General features: G+C 41.3%; 1 protein-coding gene across 8 annotated transcripts in view; it reads right to left on the bottom strand.

The window, feature by feature from the left end:
- The window catches only part of LOC140189907 (uncharacterized), a 209,854-nt gene that overhangs the window by 72,748 nt on the left and 116,606 nt on the right, over positions 1-20,500 (bottom strand). For all 8 annotated transcript variants that reach the window (XM_072246261.1, XM_072246273.1, XM_072246282.1 and 5 more), the window contains exons 30-37: positions 19,792-19,951; positions 17,855-17,993; positions 13,975-14,128; positions 13,304-13,399; positions 12,315-12,479; positions 8,204-8,427; positions 3,209-3,347; positions 1,433-1,553 (exon numbers count right to left, since the gene is read on the bottom strand). In XM_072246261.1, the coding sequence (XP_072102362.1) occupies positions 1,433-1,553; positions 3,209-3,347; positions 8,204-8,427; positions 12,315-12,479; positions 13,304-13,399; positions 13,975-14,128; positions 17,855-17,993; positions 19,792-19,951 (1,198 nt within the window). The remainder of the gene's footprint in view (positions 1-1,432; positions 1,554-3,208; positions 3,348-8,203; positions 8,428-12,314; positions 12,480-13,303; positions 13,400-13,974; positions 14,129-17,854; positions 17,994-19,791; positions 19,952-20,500) is intronic.

The raw sequence follows: 20,500 nt of genomic DNA, 5'->3' as shown, positions 1-20,500 counted from the left end.
CTGAAGGTTAACTTGTAGGTCAAGTCTGTGGTGAGGAAGGCAAATTCAATGTTAGCATTCATTTCAAGAGGGTTAGAATATAAAAGCAAGGATGTAATGTTGAGACTTTATAAAGCACTGGTAAGGCCTCACTTGGAGTATTGTGAACAGTTTTGGGCCCCTATACTTGATAAGGATGTGCTGAAACTGGAGAGTGTTCAAAGGAGGTTCATGAGAATAATTCCAGGATTGAATGGCTTTTCATATGAAGAGTGCTTGATGGCTCTGGGCTTGTATTCACTAGAATTCAGAAGAATGAGGGGTGACCTCATTCAAGCCTATTGAATAGTGAAAGGCCTTGATAGAGTGGATGTGAAAAGGATGTTTCCTGTGGTGGGAGAGTCTAAGACCAGAAGACACAGCTGCAGAATAGAAGGGTGCCATCTTAAGAACAGAGATCAGGAGGAATTTCTTCACCACAGCCAGCTGTGGAGGCCAACTATTTATGTATATTTAAGGCAGAGATTGATAGATTCTTGACTGGTCAGGGCATGAAGGGATACGGGGAGAAGGCAGGAGACTGGAGCTGAGAGGAAAAATGGATTAGCCATGATGAAATGGCAGAGCAGACGCGATGAGCCAAATGGCCTAATTCTGCTCCTATATCTTATGGTCTTATACTGAAAGTTTTTATCATAGTTAAATTATTGGAAATGAGTAATACTAATCTGCTTTGCTGAGGCAATAGATTCAAATATCAGAGGGCACATACTGTATCCAGTAGGAAATCGGGTTTCATCCAAAGACTATGTGACTGCAAGATCTAATGCCAGGAAAAACTAATGAAGTAAACAGTAGATTCAGTTTAGTTAGATCAATTGAATTTCTGAATTAAAATAAATAAAATCAAAATCAAAAGCACAGTTTCCTAATTAAATTGATTATGTTGGACCCAATTAATTAAATGAAAAGCAAAGTCAGTGGTTAGGGCATGGTAGTTATCAGTCCTATTGAAGAAATATGCCCAAGGATTAAATGGAATTTATGATATCTTCTCTTTTCTAATATGACTTACTGTCTACAAAACTTGTAGGGAGTCCTCAGCAGCCTAAGAATGGACATTCCGCAAAGCGGACTGAGCGCCAAGACAAAGAATTTTCATGAACGGCAAACAAGACAGTAGCATTCCAACATCCCCCCCACCCCCGCTCAACATTTTAAAACATTTTATGGAGAGTGAGAATTGGAATACACAAAAAGGATTACTCAAACTTTAAGAAAAAAATCAAAATCTTCAGAATTTTGAAAATACTGATTAACTTTTCCGGGCAAAAAAAGTTTTTTGTTGAATGTTTATATAATGACAGCTTCATTTTACCTCTTGGAGAGAATCAAAATAGTAATATAGATATGGGGGAGCTATTAACCATCTTGATAAAGTACAGTTCTTTACCTGTTGGCAGAGATGCTTCTCCTCGAGCTCTTTCTGACATAACAAGGGACAACTCCCTTGCAATTTTTTTCTGAAGTTCTCGGATCATGTAAACTTCCAAACTTTCAAGTAGTTTGTGCAGCTATAAAGAAAAGCAGTTAAGTGTCATTTTGCTTTCTTGAATGAAACAGGCAAAAATCAAACTGTAATCTCTGGGCATCATTACTTCCAATGCTGTTGCTCACGGACATTAAAAGAAATTCTTTGTCATTTAATTCACGTTCTTTCAGTTATGCATTCACCTTTCCTGCGCTCATTTTTCTTTTTTTCCTCCCTTTTATCATGTATCACATTGTACTGATGCCGCAAAGTTAACAAGTTTCACGGCATATGCCAGTGACATTAAACCTGATTCTGATTAATACTGCTCTTTTAATTAAATTATTAAGTTCTACTGGTCAAATTGCTCAAATCTGATTTTTTTAAAATTAAGGATGGCTATCTCAGTTATGAAGCCTTATCTCACTCAGAAGCAAATGCTATAACCTGAAGGCTACAGACCAAATGCAGGGAAGTGGATTTAGCCTAAAGGTTTCTCTTTTTTTTGTACTTGATAAGCCAAATGGCTTATTTCATGATTCTGTGGTTAAATCATAATCTGATTGAGTTTATCAGGACAAAAGATACTGTAGCCAAAGGTTAATAACTCATTAAAGTCCAGAAGCTGAAGAACAGCAGCTACTGGTGGTGACGAGAGGGCGTACAGGAGTGAGATATGCCAACCAGTGGAATGGTGCCACAGCAATAACCTGGCACTCAACGTCAGTAAGACGAAAGAGCTGATTGTGGACTTCAGAAAGGGTAAGATGAAGGAACACATACCAATCCTCAGAGAGGAATCAGAAGTAGAGAGAGTGAGCAGCTTCAAGTTCCTGGGTGTCAAGATCTCTGAGGATCTAACCTGGTCCCAACATATCAATGTAGTTATAAAGAAGGCAAGACAGCAGCTATACTTTATTAGGAGTTTGAAGCGATTCAGCATAACAAATACTCTCAAAAACTTCTATAGATGTACTGTGGAGAGCATTCTGACAGGCTGTATCACTGTCTGGTATGGAGGGGCTACTGCACAGGACCGAAAGAAGCTGCAGAGGGTTGTAAATCTAGTCAGCTCCATCTTGGGTACTAGCCTACAAAGTACCCAGGACATCTTTAGGAAGCGGTGTCTCAGAAAGGCAGCGTCCATTACTAAAGACCTCCAGCATCCAGAGCAGGCCCTTTTCTCACTGTTACCATCAGGGAGGAGATACAGAAGCCTGAAGGCACACATTCAGCGATTCAGGAACAGCTTCTTCCCCTCTGCCATCCAATACCTAAATGGACTTTGAAGCTTTGGACACTACCTCACTTTTTTTAAAATATACAGTATTTCTGTTTTTGCACTTTTTAAAAGATCTATTCAATATATGTAATTGATTTACTTGTTTATTTATTATGTTTTATTTTATTTATTATTATTTTTTCTCTCTCTCTACTAGATTATGTATTGCATTGAACTGCTGCTGCTAAGTTAACAAATTTCAGGTCACATGCCGGTGATAATAAACCTGATTCTGATTCTGACCCTGACCTGTGGATCTATCGTCCTGCAATAGGATGTAAGGACCAGGTTTAGTCAGAACGTGTTAATAAATCACAAATATCCAAATCAAATTTTGAACTATTTCGGAGGACTTCTAAGCAAAAAGTATGCTTTAAAAATTAAATTATGCCCTCACCCTGCTACACTCAACATACCTGTCGAGTCTTTATTTCCATTTCTGACGTCCCTTTTGGTGGCAGCAGTGGATGATCGTTCAGCATCATTCTCTCGTACTCGACCTCCACACCTAAGCGACGGGCTATTGGTTTCATAGCTGGATACACGATTTCCTGTCTAGAATGAATGGTAAAGTCTGCAATTGACTTTCTATCAGAGTATTAAGGTGCTTTTAACATTTAATTATCGTTAATTTTCTTGATGCCAACTTATCAAATGGTTCCACATACTGCAATGAATAGGTCCAAATACTAAGAGAAAAATAGAAAAAGTTTGGGAGTAGTTCAAGAGAGAAATGGCATAAACGTGTCAGGTTCATGACCTTGCAGCCGAACTAGGGAAAAGTTCAAATTAGCAAGTTTAAAGCTGCAGTGAAAGTGAAGGGCACTTAAAGAGACTTTAAACTTGCTCAACTCTAATGATCTTAGTTCAGCTGAAATGTTAACTCTGTTTTCCTTTCCATAGATGCTGCATGATCTGTGGAGTAGTTTCAGTATTTTCTGTTCTTGTGCAAGGTTTCCAGCATCAACAGGTTTGCGTTTTGTGAAAAAGGAGATGCTGGAAATTCAAGCAACACACATCAAAGTTGCTGGTGAACGCAGCAGGCCAGGCAGCATCTCCAGGAAGAGGTACAGTCGACGTTTCAGGCCGAGACCCTTCGTCAGGACTAACTGAAGGAAGAGTGAGTAAGGGATTTGAAAGTTAGAGGGGGAGGGGGAGATCCAAAATGATCGGAGAAGACAGGAGGGGGAGGGATGGAGCCAAGAGCTGGACAGGTGATTGGCAAAAGGGATATGAGAGGATCATGGGACAGGAGGCCTAGGGAGAAAGAAAAGGGAGAGGATGGGCAAGGGGTATAGTGAGAGGGACAGAGGGAGAAAAAGGAGAGAAAGAAAAAAAAGAATGTGTGTATAAAAATAAATAACGGATGGGGTACGAGGGGGAGGTGGGGCATTAGCGGAAGTTAGAGAAGTCAATGTTCATGCCATCAGGTTGGAGGCTACCCAGACGGAATATAAGGTGTTGTTCCTCCAACCTGAGTGTGGCTTCATCTTTACAGTAGAGGAGGACATGGATAGACATGTCAGAATGGAAATGGGATGTGGAATTAAAATGTGTGGCCACTGGGAAATCCTGCTTTCTCTGACGGACAGAGCGTAGGTGTTCAGCAAAGCGGTCTCCCAGTCTGCGTCAGCCACCAGCAACTTTGATGTGTGCTGCTTGAATTTCCAGCATCTGCAGAATTCCTGTTGTTTGACTGATTATAATACTGCTTTGTCTCTATGCTTTGCGCCTTCAGTAATCATGTTCCCAGCATTCTTTCAGTTTCAACATAGAACGTAATGTAGGCCATTCTGCCCACGATATTGCTCTAATATCAATCTAACCCTTCTCTCTCCCATATTTCTTTTATCTAATTCTATCTGAGAGTCTTTTAAATGACCCTAATGTATCTGCCTCTACCACCACCCCAGGCAATGCGTTCTACCCACCTACCATTCTTGGTGAAAAGTCTACCTCTGACATCCTCCTTATACTTTTCTCCAAACACCTTAAAGTTATGCCCCTTGCATTAGCCATTTCTACCCTGGGGAAAAAATCTCTGGCTATCCATTCAATCTATGCCTCATCATCTTGTACACCTGTATCACGGCATCTCTCGTCCTCCTTGGCTCCAAAGAAAAAAGCTCAAGCTTGTTTGACCTATCAGTTGCAGGAAAAAGTTTGTGAATACTTTACAATTACCTGGTTTTCTGCATTAATTACTCATAAAATGAGCCTGATTTTCATCTAAGTCACAATAACAGACAAACACAATCTGCCTAAGCACAAACTTCTTATCATCAATACTGAGTACACCATTTAAACAATCACAGTCTAGGTTCAAAAGTGTACGTGAACCTCTGGGGTAATGCCTTCTACAAAAATTATTTGCAGTCAGGTGTTCCAGTCAATGCAATGAGGTTGGAAGTGTAGAGATGCCCTACCCTATGAAAAAGACACACAAAGTCAGGTTACTGACAGAGCCTGCTCGTCAAGAAAGATCAGTTCATGTGCATCATGCCGTGATCAAAACAACTTTCAGAGAACCATAGAAGAATTGTAGAGATACATGAAGCTGGAAAAGGCTGCAAAAGCATTTCTAAAGACCTGAGTGTTCATCAGTCCACAGTAAGAGAAATTGTCTACAAATGCAAGAAACTCAGCAGGACTTGTCTCCCCAGGAGTGGGTGGCCTACAAAGATCACACCAAGTGCACAACATGCAATGCTGAAAGAAATGAAAAGAACCCAAGGGTAACAACATAAGACCTGCAGTAACCTCTAGAACTTGCTAAAGTCTCTGTTCATTTGTCCACTATAAGAAAAACACTGAAGAAGAATGGTGCTCATGGAAGGACAACATGGAGGAAACCACTGCTCTCCAACAAAAACACTGCTGCATGTCTCAAGTTGCAAAAGACCACCTGGATGTTCTACAATGCTCTGGGATAATGTCTGTGGACATATGAGACAAAAGTTGAACTTTTTTGGCAGAAATGCACACCGTTATGTTTGGAGGAAAAAGGGCACTCCACACCAACACCAATCCCAACTGTGGAGCATGGTGGAAGGAACATCATGGTTTGGGGCTGCTTTGCTGCCTCAGGGCCTGGACAGCTTGCAATTGTCAAGGAAACAATGAATCCAAACTTGCGTCAAGACATTTTACAGGAAAATGTTGGGGTAGCGGTCCATCACCTGAAGCTTCATAGAAGTTGAATGATGCAACAGAACAATGATTGGAAACACAAAAGTAAATCAACAACAGAATGGTTTAAAAAGAAAAAAAAATCATATTTTGGAATAGCCAAGCCAGGTTCTAGACCTTAACCCAATTGAGCTGCTCTGGCATGACCTGAAAGGGCTGTTAATGCAAGGTATCCTAGAAATATTGATGAGCTGAAACACAAATACCAGGAAATCTGCAGATGCTGGAAATTCAAGCAACACACATCAAAGTTGCTGGTGAACGCAGCAGGCCAGGCAGCATCTATAGGAAGAGGTACAGTAGACGTTTCAGGCCAAGACCCTTCGTCACCAGCAACTTTTATGTGTGTTGATGAACTGAAACAGTTTTGTATGGAGGATTGGTCTAAAATTTCTCCCCACTGCTGTGCAAGTCTGATCAGCAGCTACAGGAAACATTTGGTGGACGTTATTGCTGCTAAAGGAGGTTCTACCAGCTATTAAGTACAAGGGTTCACATACAGCCTGGACTGTGAATGATTAAATAATGTGTTCAATAAAGACATGAAAAGTACAAACATTTGTGTGTTATTAGTTTAGGCAGATAGCGTTTGTCTATTATTATGACTTAGATGAAGATCAGACCACATCTTATGTGTAAAATGAGTAAAGCCAGATAATTGCAAAGAGTTCACAAACTTTTTCTTGCAACTGTATCCTCAATAGACATGCTCTTTAATCCACCATCTCTAAAGCATCCATATTCTTCCTATAATTAGGTGACCAGAACTCAACCCAATACTCCAAGTGTGGTCTAACCAGGGTTTTATAGAGCTACAATATTATATTGTGGCTCTTGAACTTAATAACCCAACTAATGAAGGCCAACATTTTTTTTTAAATCAACCTTTCAACTTGCAACTTGTCAGACCAGCTCTGCAATGTCCAATTGTAACCTATATGACATTGATAGGTAAAAACTGACAACTCAAAATAGTTGTGAGTTTCTCCTAACTATCTTTGTGTGGGAGCTGAGCACTGTCCACAAGACTACAAGGGTTACCACGGTAAACTAGGCAGTGGAGGAAAAGTTTGAAAGTACAGGTAATTACCTTATGCTGCAATGTTGCACATCAGGACTTATTGTCTCACTGGGTAATAGCAACAGCCACAATGAGAAAATGACATTTACACTTGCCAAGGACTATACAACTCCTGTTCTCAATATTATTTATTACTTATTTGTTTATTATTATTGTTCACTTTTTTCTTGTATTTGCACAATTTGCCTTCTTTTGTACTTTAGCTATTTGTCTGTCTTTGTGTGCAGTTTTTCCATTGATTCTTTAATGTTTCTTTGCATCTACTGTGAATTGCTCACAAGAAACTCGATCTCAGAGTAGTGTACAGTATGGTGACATATATGTAGTTCGATAATAATTTTACTTTGAACAACGACAAATATGTTGTGTCAGTTTTTTTTAATTTACAAGGCAATCTTTCAAATAAACCACAGGTCCAGAGTTTAAGCCTGGTTCATAATTTCTATGGTAATTCTCTCACATAAGCTGCATCACTTCTTATATGGCCGGAGTCACCCATCTTGTAAAGACACTGCCCAGAAGAAGGCAATGGCGAACCACTTCCGTAGAAAAATTTGCCAAGAACAATTATGGTCAAGACCACAATCACCTATGTTGGCAGGTGACTAGAGCGGCTGGTGGCGCAGTGGTATCAGTGCCGGACTTCGGAGCGAAGGTTCCCAAGTTCGAATCCAGTCGCCCCCACCCTGGGCACACTTTCCATCTGTGCCAGGTTGAGCATCGAGCTAGCCACTCGGCCTCATAAAAAAAACATGGGTCGAGTCAGGAACGTTCATCCCATGACCCGGTTAATCCGAAAGGAGACCAATCCTGACATTACGCACCAGACAAGAATGGCTGACTGTCTGGTGTGACATGTTATGAACCTTTTTCATACGACACATCACGTAATGATGGTGGTGATAAACTTCTAATAGATTATCTTTCAAATGACTCTGGGCAAAATTTGCAAACTCTTGATCACATGAAGCTTCAATGATGCAAGACTGCATGTTTAATATCCACTTATAAATTATTATAAGTTCAATACAACTAACTCAGAACATTCCACCAGCAGACAGAATTTAATTTGTATTACAGAATGCTGTAGAAATGTATAGTTATTATGGCACGCACAGTTTTCCACGTTTAGCTCCCTCACCTATACAATTTGCAGAACTGTTTGTAGAGGGTCACAGTGTTGATGCTCTCCACACCCAGCTTCAGCCTGCCCCACTCATCCTTCAATACCTCAAGTTGTTTCCACAATATCAAAAAGGATTTGAGTACTCTGTACATCGATATGGGCTCTAGTGTTTTTGAAGAGGTCAGTGATTTGTTGACGGGTGATTGTTCTCCATCTTCCTTTTCTTGAATTACAGAGTTCTGAGGCCACCGGATCATAGGGGAAGGCAAAGGGAATCATAAGTTTAAGTTACACATTAAAGTAGACAACTACATCAAGATGGTACACGCCACATGGCTTGCTATTTTACAAAAAAGAAATCAACATAGCATTAATGCTAAACAACCAAATGCCCTTTCAGCCATCTATTCACACCTCAAAATAGCGGTGGTTGTACAATTTGGATCATTTTTGGATGATCAAACAGTAATCATGAGGATCAGTACTGGAGTATTGACGATTTACAATCTATATTCATGATTTGAATGGAAGCTAGATTTGCTGCTGATACTTTGCTTCAGTATTCACACGAGAGGGACCTTGACATTTGTGAGGACAACGTAAAGCAGGCTGGTAAGCTAGACCATGTCAATGTTAAGAAAGAGAATGTACTGGAACTCTCAAAAAAAATTAGGATATGTAATTTCCTGGTCCAAACAAGATCTACCCCAGGTTATTACAGGAGGTGAGGGAAGAGATTTCTGCTCCTTTGACAATGATCTTTGCATCCTCTCTGTCTACAGGAGTAATACTAGATGATTGGAGGGTGTCAACTATTATTCCTTTGTTCAAGAAAGGGAGTAGGGATAACCCTGTGAATTATAGACCAGTGAATCTTACTTCAGTATGGGCAAATTATTGAAGTAGATTCTTAGAGACAGGATTTACGAGCATTTGGAGAAACATAGTCTGATTAGGGATAGTCAGTATGGCGCTGTGAGAGGCAGATTATGCCTCATAAGCCTGATTGAATCCTTCGAGCATGTGATAAAACATATTGATAAAGGTAGAGCAGTGGATATGGTGTATATGGGTTTTAGTAAGGAGTTTGATAAGGTACCCCATGGTAGGTTCATTTTGAAGGTCAGGAGGTATGCAATGCAGGAAAACTTGGCTGTGTGGATTCAGAATTGATTTGCTCAAAGAAGGCAGAGCGTTGTTGTAATAGGTGGAGAATATTCTGCCTGGAGGTTAGTGACTAGCGGTGTTCCACTACGATCTGATCTGGGACCCTTGCTCTTTGTGATTTCTATAAATAACTTAGATGAGGAAGGGTGGGTTAGTAATTTTGCAGATGACATGAAGGTTGGCAGTGTAATGGATAGTGTAGAACTTTGCCATACGTTACAACAGGACATTGACGGGATACAGAGCTGGGCTGAGAAGAGGCAGATGGAGTTCAGCTGGAAAAACATGAAGTGATTCACTCTGGAGGTTGAATTTGAAGGCAGAATACAGGGTTAATGACAAGATTCTAAGGAATGTGGAGGAACAGAGGGATCTTGAGATCCCACATACATAGATCCGTCAAAGTTGCCATGCAAGTTGATAGGGTTGTTAAAAAGTTGCACGGTGTGTTGGCCTTCATTAGTAGGGGTTTTGATTTCAGGACCTGTGAGGTAATGTTGCAGCTCTATAAAACCCTGGCTAGACCACACTTGGAATATTGTATATCGTTCAGGCCACCTCATTCATAGGAAGGATGTGGAAGTCTTAGCGAGCATGCAGAGCAGATTTACCAGGATGCTGCCTGGACAAGAGGTCATGTCTTACGAGGACAGGATGAGTGAGCAGGAGCTTTTCTCTTTGGAGCAAAGGATATTGAGGGGCGACTTGATGGAAGTGTACAAGAGGCATGGATCAAGTGGATAGCCGGAGACTTTTCCCCCAGGGCAGAAATAGCTAATACAAGGGGTCATAATTATAAGGCGATTGGAGGAAAGTGAAGGGGGGCATGTCAAAGGTAAGTTGTTTTTTTAAAGACAGAAAGTGGTGGGTGTGTAGAATGCCCTGCCAGCGATGGTGATAGAGGCAGATATACTAGGGAGATACATGAAACACAGATGATAGAAAAAATATATGTCTGTCTAGGAGGGAAGTGTTAGACTGACCTTAGTGTAGGTTATCAAGTCATTGTGGGCTGAAGGGCCTGTACTGTGCAGTAGTGTTCTATGTTCTTTACAAAACGGGTACGTTAACAAGTTGGACGGACACAAAGAGCTTGTAGAGGAAAATAGGGTTAAGTGAGTGGGCTCTAAGTTGACTGAAGGAGTATAATGTTGGAAAGTATGACGTTGTTAAATTTGGAAGGAAGCATCTGAAATGAAATTATCATTTAAGTGTTGTCTGACTATACAATAACAAAGCTCACAGGGGTCACAGCGTTCCAGTGCATGAAAGCTAAATGGTTAATGTGCAGCTCTGACAAATAATTAGCATGAGTAATAATGGTTTTCATTGGGAAGGTATGGCGTATAAAAATGGGATACTTCTGATGCAGCTTTACAGGATATTGGTAAGCCTGCACTCAGTGTTCAGTTTTTGATCTCCGTATTTAAGAGGGAGGTACCTGCAAAGGAGACGGTGAAGAGAAGGTTCATTCACTTTATTCCTAGAATGGAGAGGTTAATGTTGGAAAAGTGTGTTGAGCAGGTTGAGCCTTTACCCATTTGAAACTAAAAGGATGAAAGGTGATCTTGAGTACTGAGCAGAGCTGATGGAGTTAATGCTGAAATAATGATTCCTAGTGGGCCTGTTTAGAACCCTAGGACATAGTTTCACAATGGAAATGATGAGAACTGTCAAGAAATGTCTTGTCTCAGTCTGTCATGACTCTTGGAATTTCCTACCCAGAGAGCCAAGGAGACAGTCATTGAATATATTTATGTCAGAGACTGACAGATCTTTGAACTATGACAATCGGGGAGAAATTCTTGGTACTGGTTTATCGTCACTGGTACCAAGATACAGTGGAAAAACTTTGTCTGTGTGACATCTGGGCAGGTCATGCCACCCATAAATACACTGAGTTAGTAAAAAGAAAGTAAAATGCATAATATAGTGTTGTAGCTACGAAGTTAGTTCAGTGCAGGTAAACTAGTGAAGTGCATTGGGCCAAGAATGAATAAGCTCTTACCTTATTGGAAAGTACAACAAGGTTGAAGGGCTTCTGTTTCTGATAATTGTTTTAATTTTGGGCTAGGTTATGCAAGTGGCTAGCTAGCAGTTCTATGAGCAATGCTGGCTAGTTCCAGAAAGCATGTGAGACCACACACCGCAGTACCAAGTATAGAAACTTGGTAAATGTCAGTTGCAGGTGACCTGCCACGGAGTCCAGGAATAGTTGGACAGGACTGAGAGGCAGCATTAACCTCAGATCTGACCCCTCAGCTTTACATGAGCCATTGTGAAAAATGTGAGTGAAGCTACATTTTTTATTCAACGAATTTTAACACTTTTAATTACCCACTTATTATTTATTTTGGGTGACACAGTGTGGAGAAGACCCTTCCAGCCCTTCGAGCCAAACCACTCCAGCCAACCTCCAACAAAGCCAGTTAACACTAACCTTAATCGTGGGACAATTTGCCAATTAACCAACCCGGTACCTCTTTGGACTGTGGGAGGAAACTGGAAGACCTGGAGAAAACACATGCATTCCATGGGGAGGAAGTACAGACTCCTTATAGAACAGCACCGGAATTGAACTCCAAACTGCAGATCTCCCCAAGCTGTAATAGTATCATGCTGCACTACCGTGGCATTGTACAGACTGTTTTATAGAATATTCAATTTTATTACTTATTTATGCTATTTGATTAAATTTGAACACTTTCTAAAAGTCTCCAGCAGGCCACTCAGAAACTAGATCTCCTAGGCGCAGCGCCCAGTGGAAAGGAGCGGGAAGGCCTGGCAACCTTTGAAATAAAGCTGGCTGATGTTTCTGGTTGCTTAGTCTGTTTGATGCAAACTTGTCAGTTTCTTTGGGCAGGTTAGTTTATACTGGTCCAAACGTGATCAATGATTAAACTGCTTGATAAAATGCAACAACTAGAGAATATATTTACTGTACTGAATTTTTTTTTACCTCCTCAGCTTTGGCTTCTGTCTCATCACATGTGGTCCCACCCTTCTCTGGAAACAGAAATGCTTCGCTTCCACTCTGAACCACATCTTCCATTAGCAGAGACACGCCAAGAAGTTCGCCATTGGCTATGCTCAGATCGCAATCACTTAGCATGCACAAGCATATCTGGATCGGAGAGCAACAGCAAGAATATCAATAAACATCTGCTCAAATTTAGGGCGCCATTCTGCTGGCAACCATGAAGATCAGCTAGTTAATTTTATTTGCAAACATGAGTTTTCTGCATCAATGTCACCTCACATCAAGAGCACTGAGTGCATAGGCTGTTAATGACCTTCTAATGTCAACTATATAAAAACACTACAATGAAAAAGTTTTGGTTTCTGTATTGTAAATAGGATTGTGCAAAAGTCTTAGGTGCATATAGATAGCTGGGGTGCCTAAGACTTTTGCACAGTACTGTATTTGTCAACATGGAGCGGAGTGCAAATTTAAAACTTCCTGAAAGGATGTTAGGAATGGCAAGGGCAGAGCGCTGTGGGGGGAGTGCGGGACAGATGACAGAGAAGGAATGCTGAGGTGTAGGGTGGAGTGGGTGCAGACACACCCAGCCCTGAGCCACCAGGAAAGGTCATTCAATTCCAAACAACTGGTTTATTGATCATTGCAGAATGTCTCTCTTGTGCTTCCCGCTTCATTTCCTCTCCCTTTTCCCAGCCCTGATTCCCCTCTCCCTGCCCTCTTCCCACTCCCAGTCCACAACAGAGACCCGTATCAGAATCAGGTCTATCATCACTCATGTACATCAGGAAATTTAGTTTCTTTTTGTAGCAGCACATAAAATTACTACAGTACTGTGCAAAAGTCTGACACACCCTAGCTTTATATATGTGCCTTAGACTTTAGCACAGTACTGTATGTACAACGTACAATATATGAACTGAAACTATCAGCTGACATGCACTTTATTGAAGGGGAAATGTTCCTACCTGCATATTCTGCTCTATGCTTTGTAGGTTGCTGATCATTCCTGGTAGAAAACCTTCCCTGGCAAGGAAAGCTCGCCAGGGAAACAGTGCAAGGGACTAGAACAGAATAAAACATGTGATCAAGAAATGAACCATAATTGAGGCATGAAGGACAAAACATTGTAAATACCAACAATCTGAAATAAAAACAGGAAGTGCACCTTCTGTGGAGAGAAGGTTCTGGTGTTAATATTTCAAGAGCATTTAATGTCATCATTTTTATTATAAAGTACTAGATCCTCATTCTTGGCTGTCAACCTCCACAATGAAGATACCAAAGTATTTTTCACGATTCTTACAATTCAGATTCTAATTCAATAGATAGGAAACATTGAGTTAGGTTCTGAATTGTAAAAATCAATTTGTGAAGGCAAACAAACAGAAGGAAAAGGGGTAGAAGAATACATTCAAAGAGCAGAATATAGAAGGATGGGAACACATATTTGTGGAGGATAATGATCAGTTGAGTTGAACAGAGGGGTGGCTATGTAGAGTCTGAGTAGTTTTATGGACGGTAGGAATGTTTCATCTCAAGTAGGCAGTTATAACCCAAGCAATAATTTCTCCATCGGGAACTGGAGTTGAAAACACATCTCCTGCTGATACTGTTCAGTTCACTGTCTTACACTGACCTTGTGATTCCGTGCATCCAATGGCTGTGGCAGAGGAAGCAATGAACCGTACAGGTTGCTGACTGTAGAATTACTCATAGCCGGTAGTGCTTGATGCATCCCATCTGTGACAGCCTGAAATGCTGCTGTGTTTCCAGCAGAAAGGAAAGCTTCCCTGTAGAAAAGCGAAGAGGTAGAGATTTATGACATATCAACATGTAAGCTATAACAACTACTGTTTACCTCATCGGTCCCACTCACCAATGCAAAACACGTCAGATAGGATAGTTTTACCAAGTACTTTTCTGCTCTGTGGGTGCACAAATGAACACAATATAACAGCTGCTGCTGGTTGTTGAATTGTTATCACAAATTGCGTTGCCCAAAACAATTAGTCAGAGTAATAACATAAGATTCAAAGGGATCATAGTATGACAACCATTTCAGCAAGAGACCCATCCCCAACAAAAGCAAAATGCTAAAACTCTGTGAGTCAACCAGCAACTGTGGAGGGAAAAGGTGCAAGCTGACATTTCCATTCAGGACTCTTTATGAGGATTAAGAGTGACGAGAGAAGCTCGCTGGTTTAGACCAGTGGATCTCAATGTGGGCTATATGGTCACCCAAGGGATCATGCTGGATTTCATAGGGTCCACAAGTAAAGAAACAGGAAACTAGAGGCTACAAGAGTTTCTGAATGGACTGTGATAAGTTTATTGTTTTAATGAAATATTACTAGAAGATATAAATTTTAAAAAATGAGTATAAGTAATTTAATTGGAGCCCTGAATGAAATGAATGGAGAAATATGCTAGATGATGCAAACAAGGCAGCAAAACTGTGTGTGTGTGTGTGTCTGCGTGTGTGTGTGTGTCTGTCTGTGTGTGTGTCTGTGTGTGCGTGTCTGTGTGTGTGTGACTGTGCGTGTGTGTGTCTGTGTTTGTGTGTCTGTGTGTGTCTGCGTGCGTGTGTGTGTGTGACTGTGTGTGTCTGCGTGTGTGTCTGTGTGTGTGTGACTGTGCGTGCCTGTGTGTGTGTGTGTGTGTGTGTGTGTGTGTGTGTGTGTGTGTGAGACTGTGTGTGTATCTGTGTGTGCGCGCACACACACTGGGGACAGTGAGGGTTGGGGGTCAGTTGCTATCTTTGCTTCTTCTTGACTACACATAATCACCGTTCACACCCTGAAGGGCAGCCTGCTCCTCAAATTGCAAGAAGATGATCTCACTGAATATCTAGACAACTTGAAACAACTGCACACTGATATGGAATTTCGGTTCAGGGTCCTGCTGGAGATGTATATTCCAGATTGGGTGGTGGATCCATTTGGGGTGAACGTGAATGACGTGGACACCACATCGCAAGATTGTCTTATTGAGCTGCAGAGTGATAGAACAGCTCAAGCAAGATTCAAATGCAGCCAGCTAAATTTCTGGATAACCAGTGATATTCAAAAGAAGATCCCACAGCTCTGGGAGAAAGCAAAGTTGTTTTCATTGGTTTTCCCACCTCTTATCTAGTTGAATGTGGTTTTAGTCAAGTTCTTCACCTGTTATCAGAAACTCATAACCATCTTGATGTTGTGAAAAGAGGTGATCTTTGATCATCTTTAACCAAGTTGCAACCAGATATTCAGAAACTCACCAGTGTACATCAGTTGCAAGGATCTCACTAGATACTCAAAGTATCAACACTAAGTGCTTTTTCATTGCTGGTTGTAAGAATATTTTAGAAATGATAAATAAAGTATCCTATTCAGAGCTTTGAAATAGCTCTACTTTTCATATACACCTGTAACATTATATTTAATATTCAAGAATCAAAAAACTTTATTGTCATTCTAACCGTACATCAGCTCTGCAGGGCAGAATGAGACAGCGTTTCCCAGGAAGAGTGCAATGATAACATAACAAACGCAACACTAAATGATAAACATAACAATAAAACACAACAGCCACATGTCAGTTAAAATCAGTTATAAGTGTCCTGTGCGAGTTAAAAGTGTCAAAAGCAGAATCAGGTGGAGCAGCTGTTTAGCAGTCTGACTGCCTGTGGGAGGAAGTTGTTTAGTAGCCTTGTGGTTTTAGTTTTGATGCTCTTGTAACGTTTGCCTGATGGCAGAAGAACAAACAGTTCATGGAGAAGGTGTGAGGGGTCTTTAATGATGTACCGTGTCTTCCGGAGGCATCGACTCTGAAAGAGGTCTTGGACAGAAGGTAGGGAGACCCCAATAACCTTCTCTGCTCCCCTAACCACCCTCTGCAAGGCTTTTTTGTCGACAGCACTGCAACTGGAGTACCAGGTTGTGATGCTAAAGGTCAGTACACTCTCAACCACGCCTCTGTAGAGTGTAGTTAAGATGTTAGTGGAGAGTGATGCTTGTTTAAGCTTCCTCAGAGAATGAAGTCTCTGCTGGGTCCATTTCACAATCCCAGTGGTGTTCCTGGATCAGGTGAGAATATGTAACTATAACATAAATATTGACTGTATATGACCAAAAAAAACTTTAGCAAACAAAGGAGACTATGGAGAATGTGGCCACAGAGGTAAATTAAAGTCAAAAATGGGCCCCAAGCAGAAAAAGGTTGAGAAGCACTGGTTTGAGCATAATAAGGAGCAATAGGTTGAATTGGATAGGCAGGTGGAATGGGGGGTGGGTGGAGGAGGTAAAAAAAGAGCAAAAATAAAAGGTGGACAGGGGTCATCACCGATATTAAGTCTCCTGAAATGCATTGTCACAGTTACTTACTGTAAAACATAAATGTTTTATTCAGTCTGAATGCTTCAATTTGCTTGAAGCTGTTACTAACTGGAGGTGCAGGCTAGTGATCATAAAACCCACCATGGGCAGCCGGGGAAATAAATTCAGGTAATTAAACAAGTATGAAATAAGGATAGGTACCTGTGGTTGTTTTTGTGAAACTATCAAATCTGGTTCATTAATGCCCTTCAGGGGAGAAACCGGCAATGCCGACCCAATCTGTATCAGACCCAGGAAATATGGTTAACCCTTTGTTGCCCTCTGAAGTAGAGCCACAACACACACAGGTTAGGGATAATGAGGAATTAGCAATAAGTGCTGGCTGGCAAATACACAGATGTAAAACTTTGGATATCACATTGAAAAGAGTAGATAAGGTGATGATGCAGGGTCTTGATCTGAATTGTCAACATTCCTTCTTTCCTCACAGGTGCTGCTCGACCCATTGAGTTCCACAGCAGCTTGTTTCTTGCTCCACTAGGTTTTTCCTTTTCTTCCCTCCCAAGGGCATTCTGTGAGTTCCCTACATGTTCAAAACTTCTCCTGTTTATTATGTCAGATTAAGGCAGCACAGTAGCGTAGTGGTTATCACAACGCTTTTCAGTACAGGAGACCAGGGTTCAATTCCCACTGCTGCCTTTGTACGTTCTCTACGTGACCCTGGGGATTTTTTCCCAGGTGCTCCCATTTCTTCCACAGTCCAAAGACGTATTGGTTGGTAGATTAATTGGTCATTGTAAATTGTCTCGTGATTAGGTTCGGATTAAGTTTGGGGGATTTCTGAGCGGCGTGGCTCAAAGGGCCAAAGAGGTCTATTCCGCATTGTATCTCAATATATAATAAATAAATAAAATTTGGACACTGAAGATGCATCTGTTGTTATATTCCTTAATAATCAGGTAAGAAAGTGCACAAGATATTTCTCTTCCTTCACATAAAAATTCATCACCATGTTCAGTAGCCAACGTATTCAAGAAGAATCTGCATACTTATCCTTGTGTCCAACTGCAACTTAAGTTACAAACATCATTGGGAGTTACACTTCCAAACGTCTACCTGGGAACCAGATCTCCAAACTTTGCTCATCGCCAGTAAAGTTTCCACTCAAAGCAGAATATGCTCAACAGTAGTGAAATCTATTACCTGATCGAATGGCGAACAGCAGCATCAAACTGCAAGAACATAACGTCCCTCTTGAGAACAAGAAACTTTGCCACTGTGACAGGATCTCTTGGATTGTCGAGGTTATCTATCTGAGTCTGAACCTCCTGAAGCTCAGAACCTGTCCCAACGGGAAGCAGCACAATAAAGAAAAAGACAACATGTGATAATCAACACATCTTTAGTACAGCAACAGTGTTTGATGTTGACCCACATACAATCATGTAGATCAACATCATTTAGACATGACCCATAAACTTTCTCCAATTTCTTCTCTAGCTTCCCAGTGCTCTTCGAGAAACTTGGCCAGGCCCTGAAGGTTTGTCTAGACTGTTACTGTGTGGGAACTGACCAAGAATGTCTCCCATTCAGAAAGAACTGTTCTCGTTTTTCATTCCTTTCTGTCTCTCTCTGTACACTTTCCCATTTTGCCTCAACTGCTCCTTGTGAGAGTGAGGTTTGTGCTGCCACTTCTATCAGCTATCTTTGGTCTCTTCTCAATTGGAAATACCTATCTGTGGCCATCATCCTCCAGGAAATTCATGGAGCAAAGAAGGTAGGGAGGAGACATAATTAAACTAACCCACACCAGGACTAGTAAAAGAGCAGAGGGTGTAGGTTTATAGTGAGGAATACAAGGTTTAGAGAGGACCCAACAAAGAATCTCTTTTACAAGTAGAGCAACTTGATCAGCTTCATTCTGTGCTGTGCAAAATGGAGACAGGCCCTTCAGCCCTCCACATCCATGCTGACCATACTAATCTTAATTCTCAGTGATTGTGGGAGTGCATTCCATACTGCACAACAGAAAGCAGTGGCACTCACAACTTTTAAGAAGCACCTGAAAGAATTATTGAATAATAAAGGCATAGCTGGGTGCAGACCATATGCTGAGAATTGGGATTAGTATAGACCAGGGCTTTCCAACCCCTTGCTTAATGGTATTGGTCCATGGGATAAAAAAGATTGGGAACCCCTGGTATAGATAGTACTTGATGGACAGCATAACTGATGTGACTATCTCCGTATCTGTATAGCACTGAATGGGGCTGACCTGGTTGTTCCACTGTGAGCTCTGTAGATATAAAATAGACTCATAGTTGTCATACCAATTCTAATATTCTCTGAAATGTCTGTTATTTAGCACTTCAGGCACCTCCACTTATTCCATACCACATCTTATTTACACCTGAAATCCTTGCCCTTGCTTTTGATATATCTAATTCTAAGTATTCAGATAATGGGTTCTTCATATTCCTCAATCCTCAGCTCATTGTACTCAGCTGCCATTACTCCATGCTGTAGGTCTTGATCAGCCATTGCTTTTGTGCTTGCCAACATACAATGGCGCCAGAAAGCAATGCCTCAGTTTTAAAACTCTCATCCTTGTGTTTCTTCCACTTATTCCCTTTTAACTCTCATCTCCTCCAGTACTCTTCCACCAGAATCTGTTCCTCTGAGTATGGCCTTATGGACAGGATTCACTCTATCACACATTGAGTTGTGCTGCCCTGGCCCCAATATTTTGGCCTTTCCATGAGCTCACCATCTGCCCCTTGTCTTGAGATCTTTCTGGGAAGCTCTCCAAATAGCTTAGGCTAGTATTGGTCTTTGAAGCCCTTTGAAATGTCTGACACAAGAGAGACTACAGATACTGACAATCCGGAGTAACATACACAAAATGCTGGTCAGACAGCATCTATGGAGGGAGATTAACAGTTGATGTTTTGGGCTGAAACCTTTCACCATTCACCCCTCATGCTCCAGAATTTTGTGCGCGTTGACCTTAAAGTGTCTGTTCTATACTGAAGGCCTTACATGAACACTGACTAGTTCAGCCTCACTGCTGACAAAACAGTTAGAGTGAGAAACTTCCAAGCAATACTTGAGCTGTGCTCAGCAAGTCTTCTGTGACTTACCAATGCCTTCAAGTCCTCCCCAGACTGCTGCCAGTGGCTGCATCTTCTGAGAGGCAACGCTGGGGGAGCTGCCAAGCTGCGCGAAGCAGCACAAGTAGGAGAAGATGTCATGGAGAGCAGCCACTATCTCCAGAGTTTGGTACAAAGCCCTCCAGCAAACCTTGTGTGTAGAGGATGGGAGGGTCAAGAAGAAGAAAAATGTCAAATGCTCCGACTATCAGACATGTAGCATTTTATTTCTGCATTAAATTGGCCAGCATTTCAGCGTGAACAATGATGCTCGGACTGCAAACCTGGTGCATTGCACGTCAAGGGAAAGACTCTAATTAGATTGAAATATGAAGCCATAATCTCATTTCTATGACTGCAGTATTACTTTGTATTCCCTGCTACAGCTCAGCTGGTATTCTAGACTGATGCTGATTCTAGTATAAATGATTTTATTTAAACCTTCCCCTTTGCAGGCAGGATCCAATGCACTTCAGTTAGTGGATTTAAAACAAAGAGTAAAAGATGAGCACTGTGAACTCTATGGTGGACTATCTAGAGTCAGAGTCATAGAAAAGTACAACATAGAAACATACCCTTCGGCCCATCTAGTCCATGCTGAACCATTTAAACTGCTTACTCCCTATGTTCTGCACCATGACCATAGCTCTTCACACCCCTACCATCCAAACTTCCCTTAAATGTTCAAATGAAGCTCGCA

Source organism: Mobula birostris, chromosome 2 (assembly GCF_030028105.1).
Source record: "Mobula birostris isolate sMobBir1 chromosome 2, sMobBir1.hap1, whole genome shotgun sequence".
NCBI lineage: Eukaryota > Metazoa > Chordata > Chondrichthyes > Myliobatiformes > Myliobatidae > Mobula > Mobula birostris.
This window is presented reverse-complemented; position numbering and strand designations above follow the sequence as displayed.